The sequence below is a fragment of the Limulus polyphemus genome, unplaced genomic scaffold (assembly GCF_000517525.1).
Source record: "Limulus polyphemus unplaced genomic scaffold, Limulus_polyphemus-2.1.2 Scaffold5014, whole genome shotgun sequence".
Taxonomy (NCBI): Eukaryota; Metazoa; Arthropoda; class Merostomata; order Xiphosura; family Limulidae; genus Limulus; species Limulus polyphemus.
Genome location: NW_013670624.1, coordinates 52044 through 60688, shown reverse-complemented (window position 1 = coordinate 60688; position 8645 = coordinate 52044). Strand labels below are relative to the sequence as shown.

Here is an 8645-nt window from a genome sequence, read left to right as displayed (position 1 = left end):
AAAAAAAAAGTTAACAAATCCGGTCTTTAATTTAGCCGTTCAGTATGGACTTCTTCTTGGAAACATTAAGTATACTGAGCGAGATAATGGTTATTTTGTGACCTCATTTGGATCTATGGTTGAAAAAGAAATGAGTAAAAAGATTTACGGTACGTTCCATAATTTGGAGAAGGAAATGAGTTGTTTGGAAAAAATGTCCTGGTGATACAAGTATTCAAGAATTTATAAGTCAGCGCGAAGAAGATATGGTGCAAACAATTAATCCTGACGAACGCCATCTTTTTCATTCAATGTTCAGTTATTTCAAAAATTATCTTGAATTTTATGAAGGTGATTCTTTAGAAAGAATTTCTTTACAGACCATGAAAAATTATAAAGTTATACCTGGGGGAGATATTAAACATCCTTTACGATACACATCTCTTCTGGATGTTATAGTTAATTCTCTGCCTGAGGGTGTTTTGAAACATAGCCATGAAATTTTTCGGATAAATTGGACTGATCCAAAATGTAAGGTTTCTTGTCTGAATGGTAAAGTGTTTGAAGAAGATCATGTTATCTTGACTGTTCCATTGGGTGTTCTGAAAAAGAAATGCACTTCTATGTTTAACCCTTCTTTACCCCGTCAAAATCTTGAAGCAATCGTAAGAACAGGCTTTGGTCTAGTTGGTAAAATTTTCCTTGAATTCGAACGACCCTTTTGGAAAGTAGGAGACTTAACATATCTGCATCTAGCTTGGGACAAGGCAGAATGGGAGAAGATGAAAATAGATCCTAACCAGTGGATAGCTTCAGTAAGTGGATTTGAAGAAGTTCTAAATAATCCCAAAGTTCTTCTTGGTTGGATCGCTGGTCCTCACAGTGAGTACGTGAAGAAAGTATCTGATGAGGAAATTATAGAGACCTGTACTACATGTTTACGCCGATTCCTGAATGATCCAAGCATTCCAAGCCCTGTAAGAATCCTCCGTTCAAAGTGGTGTTCCGATATTCTTTTCGGTGGCTCGTACAGCTTCTTAACTCCAAACAGTCTCCCAGGCGACATCGATATTCTAGCTACTCCTTTACCATCTGTTACCAATCTGCGACTGTTGTTTGCAGGTGAAGCTACTCACCCAAGCTATTTTTCAACAACTCACGGAGCAAGGCTCAGTGGACAACCTAAAGCTTCTCGTCTCGTCAGAAATGCTTTAAAAGTAAAATTGTAAACAGTCTTTGTATGTAGCAGTCTTCCTGGTGACATCATATTCTAGTACAATTTCCGGTACAATGTAGCCGATGGCGAGAGTGTATGTGAAAGGGTGTTAGGTATATTTTACTTTAGAAATGGCTAAATATATATGTAAATTTAAAACTATACTTAAATGTTGTAGTAGAATAAAGGTGACACCTGGAGATTGATTGAAAAAGATATGTTATTCTAATCAATTTATAACAAAAACAGATAAGAAAAATTATTTTAAATAAACAGTAAGTTTTAGGAAATTCAGCGCTCACATTACATAGAAAAAATAAGCAAAGAATAAAAAATATTTATTTGACAGAGATGAAACCAATGAATGGAGATCACTGATTCCAGGATCTAGATTAATTCCGAAAGTTGAACAGTGTTTAGATTAGCAATCCAATAAGCTTCTTTTATTTCTCTATTTGCTTTAGTTTTGAATCCTGTTTCAGTGCCGATGAGAGTAACATCGTTAATGGAATGACCGAGTTGGTTAAAGTGTTGAGCAACAGGGAGATCTTTTTCGGTGTTAATAGAAGAGTTATGGTTATGAGAACGTTCTCCAAGAGTTGTTTGTGTGTGTTCTACATATTAGTGATTGCATTTTTTACACAGTATAAGGTAAATGGTATTTTTTGTTTTACAAGTGATTTCTTTGGATATTTTAACGCTTCTTTGATTGTGCTTGTCAGAAAATGAGTCAGTGGTTTTTATAAACTTGCAGGTTTGTCAACGAGCTTTATTGCATGGACGACAACCATTTTTGGGTGGGATGTAATTCATTTTTTTGTCAACAAGAACATATTTTAGAGTTCTGCTTTTTCGGAAGGAGACAATGGGGACTTCAGAAAATATCCGTTTAAGAAGATTTTTAAACTGTAGGAGATGAAAATGATTTTCAGAAGTTCTGAAACGTTTCTGAGTTTAAACTGATAGGAAATAATAAGAGAAATTCTACTTGAAAGTTTAGTATTGCTCTGATTTAGGATATTCTTCCGTTGAGTGTTGTTAGCCTTTTCAATTTGTCTGTCGATTTCGGTATCTTAATATCGTCTTTGTAACATGTTTTTTTTGTTTATCTTTATCCTTGGTGTGTTTTCTGTGGTCTGTTTGATCTGAGTATATTTTCTTTATTCTTAGAGCTTTCGTTTAGTGTGAAAGAGGTGGCAGTTTTTATAGTGAAGGTATTGTGGTCTGTCTGTAGGTTTGTTTGAACAAACTAGTGTCATCTAAACCTGATGACAAACCCTTGTCGAAACGTTGTACTTTTGCTGTTATGTTAAACATATATTAAAGTTTTTCTTTATTACCCATTCAAGCCGTCTCCAAGCAAAATAATATATTCTCATATCCATTCGTAATGTCCCCAACATGGAACTAGGGCCAGTTATTATAATGTTGTTTGAAACATTGCTGAGTTCCAATAGTGTGGGAATTGTTTGTTTTTTTATAGCTTAGAGTACAACAAATGTTTTTTTTTAAGGTTGGGATTACGTCTATAAAAGATTAAAGGAAGAGCAGTGAATATGTTAGCATTGATTGCATTCGACTCGCAATTTGCGGGTCACGAGTTCACCCTTTAGGATTACTATCAGGGCGTAAAACTTCTTGGTTAACATAAAATATCCGCGCGGTCGACCCAAAATCTAGATGGGATTAAGGTGTAAAGAAGGAAGAAGAGTGAATATGTTAGTAGTCGTTCTTGAGTAGATTAAACGTTTTTAGTGTGAGATTTATTACGAACTTGTTTAGGAGATGGTATGTAAATATCAAGGGTATTCTATCGCTTTGGCTTTGGTTCTTAGGTTGGGTGGCGCTGGTTATTTGATACAGTGTGTATGTGGTTGTGGAGGTTTTGATGACGTCAGCCGGGTAGTTACGTTGTTTGAAAAATCCGACCATCTCAGTACGTTTTGCAGAGAAATTCTTGGTCCTCAGTACTGTGACCTGTCCTTTAAAAACAGCAACCTTGGTTTCATAGAGAACAAAAGAATGGTAGTCACAATGCCTTTCTAGTGCAAAGTGTTTGCAAAACAAATGAAAAAAAATGATATTTTTGCTAATGTGCTCCACGTAGAACCTTTGTGAGTGTGTAATTAGAACCCCACAATGATTCTTTCTCAGCGTAGTTTCAATGTAACGTGGTATTTAGTGCCAGACAAAAGGCGTCTGCCCAAAACGTTGCACAAAATTAAACTAAATAAAATCTATAATCCATTATTCTTGTCATAAGACATTATGTGAGGCCCATAATATATATATATATATATATGAACACTATATTCTTAATCTAGTCCCTTAGGAAGTTGCACGAGAAGAGTGTATAATAATAGCATTTCATATCCATTGCCGACTACGCCTTTCGCTCAATCCAGTGCTCTTCAGGCCGGCTGAGATACAACAAACACTGTAGTGATCTGAATACTGTTAACATAGGCCATTTGCTAGAATAACAATTACTACGGTGTGAATGACTTTCACAAGCTGGTGAAGCCTGATTATAATCCACTATACTTGTCACAAGACTTTAGGGTAGGCCTATATTATAAAAGTTATACTTAGACACGTTAATTTATCTTTTATTACTTTTATCTGAATTGCTGCGCTCACGTCTTGAAGAAAAACAGTCACTCTACATTATTTGAGATCTGGTTCAGCATATGATTTTGTTGGATTATTTGGTATTTCCTATTCTTATAGAGTGTTTGATATTTGTTTCTTTGTTTGAAACTTATTTTCATTAACTTTCATATTATTTTTGTGATACAAGTGTTGACTTCTTTACTTTATTATTCATGTTTAATGCAATATTTATTCACTGTTGTTTCCAATGTTACCCATAGTTATTAGTAACGTAAAGTTGAACTTGTTCATCACATTTTGTTTTATTTATATTAGATTGTTTTTCGCATGTCTCATTTCTCTACAGAGTGTGAAATATTTAATAAAAAATGTTTAGACTATCATAATTCTAAAGTAACTTAGATTAAAATGATTAATAAAATAAATTACTCATTAAAATTGTAACATTAATTACACAATTTTATATTATTTCATTTACTTCAGATTGTTTTCATAGCAGAGACAAACAATAGCCAGACTTTGGGGCAATTTAAGTAATATCCATGTCTGATGAGGTACACGTTCACGTAAATAGTTTATCTGTTTAATAATTTATCCTTCCTGTGAACAGTACAACTGTTTAAAAGTATATTTGCTTAAGAGCTTATTCTTCATGAGGATAATATAACTGTTTAAGAACTTATCCTTCATATGAATGGTATAACTGTTTAATAGCTTATCCTTCATGTGAATAGTATAACTGTTTAAAAGATTATCCTTCGAGTACATAATATAACTCTTTAAGAGATTATCCTTCATATTTATAGTACAACGTTTTAAAAGTATAACTGGTTAAGAGCTTATTCTTCATATGTATAGTATAACTGTTTAAGAGATTATCCTTCGAGTAGATAATATAACTCTTTAAGAGATTATCCTTCATATTTATAGTACAACGTTTTTAAAGTATAACTGTTTAAGAGCTTATTCTTCATATGAATAGTGTAGCTGTTTAAGAGCTTATCCTTCATATGAATAGTGTAACTGTTAAGAGCTTATCCTTCATGTGAATAGCATAACTGTTTAAGCGATTATCCTTCAGGCAAATAATATAACTGTTTAAGAGCGTATCCTTCATATGAATAGTATGACTGTTTAAGAACTTAACATTCACATGAATAGTATAACTGTTTAAGAGATTATCCTTCAAGTAGATAATATAACTGTTTAAGAGCTTACAACTGCTTGAAAGCTTATTCTTCATGGGGATAATATAAGTGTTTAAGAGCTTATCCTTCATATGAATAGTATAACTGTTTAAGAGTTTATCTTTAATGTGTATAGTATAACTGTTTAATAGCTTATTCTTCATGTGAATATTATAACTGTTTAAGAACTTATCCTTCATGTGGATAGTATAACTGCTTAAGAGTTTATATTTCCTGTAAGTATTATTACCATTTGGTTTAAATATACTACAATATTTGGCTATAACGTTTTATAATACATATTATTTTGATATTACTTTCTCTAAGAAAATATTATAATTTTTGTATTTTTTCAGACAAATTTTTCAGCATATGAACTTGTATGTTCTTTTATTGATGTGAATATGGATTGTAATAGATTCTGGGGTTGATAAATATGGGCTATATCAATATGAATTTCAAGTTATAAACAAATGCCTGACAACCGAATTTCATTATATTACTGGTTTGGCTTTGACATCACGAATTTTAAGGTTTCAGCTATTGAGATTAGGAATGTGTTGATAACACAGGCCTGTGAATTTAAACTTCATAAAAGTTATTTTGGTTTTAATAAAGGTTTTTCCATAATTCAGCTACGCAGATTTCGAAAATAATGTTCATTTTTTTGTATCACGTAAGACATGTTTACAAATCGGGAAGAATAACTAACTCTTACTTAGATCAAATTATTATTTCGTTTACCACAATGAACATTTTTTATTACTATGTTTGTTAACAAAAATACAAAAACAAACTGAGGAAAAGGAAAGAACATTGATGTCAAACGAATATACATCCTCATTCATCCAGATTTTTGTGTGTGAAATCTACGTCTTTTAGTCTCAAAACTACGTGTTGTAGTCTTTTTATGTATTGCGTTATGACGTTTTGTGAAAAGTTTCGGATTTAGCGTATAGGAATTACTGTAGAACATGTAAACATTTCAAGATAATAAAACTATCGCAGGCCTGTATAATCCATTCCTTGACATCTTTTTGAGCTATTCGACGTCAAATTTGTGATATATATATAGTTTCTAAGGATTTGATCAGAGTATTAAGGATGTTTGTGTCTGTGGTCATGGTATAGATGGTTGCTTGTTCTAATTCTTGTTAATTTGAACATAGTTGGATGACTTTAACTTACAATTATTACGTTTTGTTTTATCCCTTACCATGTTCCATTGGTTTAGTTAATGATTATTACTAAATATACTTTAGTGGGGATTTTGTTCATTGGTTTGATATTTGTCCAAAATTCTGGTATTTGAAACACTGTCAAACAGTTGATGAAAATTAGTATAAATTCGACTGTGAATTAATATAATGTGATAACTAATGAATTCTTAAGCAGTATTTCTCATCTCGAATATTTGATAGATATAAAAAAGAGTCGGACAATATGATTGCATTAATTCTGAGCTTGGTAAGAAAAATATTTGGAAGTTTAAAAATAATAAAGCTCCAGGGCCATATAATATTTCCCCAAGGGTTTTTGAAGGGGTTAAGGATGGGATATGTGCCATTTGCTACTATTTTTTGCAAGTCTTTGAATAGTGGGCAGATACCAAAGGATTGAAAGTTAACTAATGTCACTCGTCTTTTCAAGGGAGGTGATAAAATTTGTCCCAGTAATTATAGGCCTATTAGTCTTACATCATTTGTGGGAAATGTTTTGGAAAGTCTGTTAAAAGATGCTTTGCAAAGTCATTTAACAAAGTATAGAATTTTATTGGATAGTCAACATAGTTTCACTAGGGGAAAATTTGCCTTTTGACATTAGTTAAAAAAGTTATTGCTTTTGTAGGTGAGGGTAATGGTGTAAATTTGGTGTACTTAGATATTTAGACAACCTTTGACAAAGTGCCACATAAAAAGCTTGTACAAAAATTGATCTCTTTAGGTATGGGGGATAAGTTAATTGGATAGAAAAGTGGCTGGATGGAAGAAAGTAGAGAGTTATTATAAATGGAGTTCAGTCAAACTGGATTAATGTTACAAGTGGGGCATCTCAGGGTTCGGTCTTAGGACCTTTTCTCTTTTTGGTTTACTTCAATGGCATAGATGGAAAAATGGTCAATAAATTACTTAAATTTGGTGATGGTATTAAGGTCTTAGGTGTTGCTAGCTGTGAAGAGGATGCTGCTGCTTTATAAAATGATTTAGGTTATTTAGTGAGTTGGACGAAAAGATTGTAGGTGGGTGTTCATTATAATAAATGCAAGATAATGCATGAGAGTTGTTATAATTTGAATTATCAGTATAATTTGAATGGGAATATCCTTAACAGTGTTATGAAAGAAATGGTTCCTGGTGTAGTGGTTGATCAGTCTCATAAGCCATCTAAGCAGTGTGCTGTTGCTAGTGGTTGAGCGAATAAGATTTTGGGTTGTATCTACAGAAATATTGAATAAAAGTCTAAAGAGGTGATAATTTCATTGTATACGTCACGGGTTAGGCTACATTTGGAGTACTGTGTTCAGTCTTGGGCTCTTTTCCTTAGGAAGGACATTGAATTGTTGGAAATGGTTCGTTCAGAGGAGGGTTACTAGAATGGTGCCTGGGATGGAGGGGTTGTCATATGAGGAGTGAAAAAGAAGAAAAAAAGAAGAGTTAGATGGGATCTGATTGAGGTGTTTAAGATTATAAAGGGAATTGACAGTGTTGATGCATCATCTTTTTTCATACTTAACAGTGAGAATTGTAGGACTAGGTGACATAAATATACATTTTGGCAAGGTAGAAGTCATCTTCAGCTAAGACAGTTTTATTTTTCTAACAGGGTGATTGGCCTCTGGAATGGGTTGCCTTCGGATGCTGTGGAGGCAGTAAATTCAAGTAAGTTTAAGAGGACACTTGATAACCATATGAATGATAAGGGCTATAATCTCGTTTTTATTTTGCAACTGCATTTTCGATTTGTGTTTAAACTTTAAATTCATCCAAACGATTATTTTTATTAGTTTTAAGGATACAGTTATGCATCTATATAACAAGCAATTAAAAACATTTGGTAAATGTAAAATAATGTAGTGATGACAGTGTCGAAATGAATACAAACAAGAATATAGGGATGATACAGCTCTACATAGATCATCCGTACATGACAGTGTGATGGCAGTGTCGAAATGAATACAAACAAGAATATAGGGATGATACAGCTCTACATAGATCATCCGTACATGACTTTCAATATTAAAATTTAATGTTACACTATAAAATGGTTACGAAGTCGGTCGAATTGACTGTCCTCGCAGCGAGGGTCTGTAATAATCAAGACATGTTTTGACTCAACTTGGTTTTCCTTGTACGTATGGTCTAGGATCTTAGCTACATTACATTGATGCCTACCTTGACATGACCATGATATTATGATAAACAAACTGCATACCAACAGTCAGGAATATATAACTTCCAATTGCAGTAATATTAAGGTCATGTATGCATTTTAAAGTATAACATTAAATTTTAATATTTAAAGTCATGTAGGGATGATCTATGTATAGCTGTATCATCCCTATATTCTTGATTGTATTCTTTTTTGGCACTGCCACCCATACATCATTTTACATTTACAAAATATCTTTATTACTCTTTGTGACGTTTTTT

General features: G+C 32.8%; 1 protein-coding gene across 1 annotated transcript; it reads left to right on the top strand.

Annotated features, from left to right (window-relative positions):
- Positions 1–245: 245 nt before the first annotated feature.
- LOC106472000 (peroxisomal N(1)-acetyl-spermine/spermidine oxidase-like) lies at positions 246–1208 on the top strand. The gene has a single exon (XM_013932628.1). It carries the CDS (start codon positions 246–248, stop codon positions 1206–1208), a length of 963 nt encoding a protein of 320 aa, XP_013788082.1.
- The last annotated feature ends 7437 nt before the right edge of the window (positions 1209–8645 follow it).

What these genes read in the sequence shown, in the direction of transcription:
- LOC106472000 (XM_013932628.1), top strand. Translation starts at nt 246, where the DNA reads ATGGTGCAAACAATTAATCCTGACGAACGCCATCTTTTTCATTCAATG.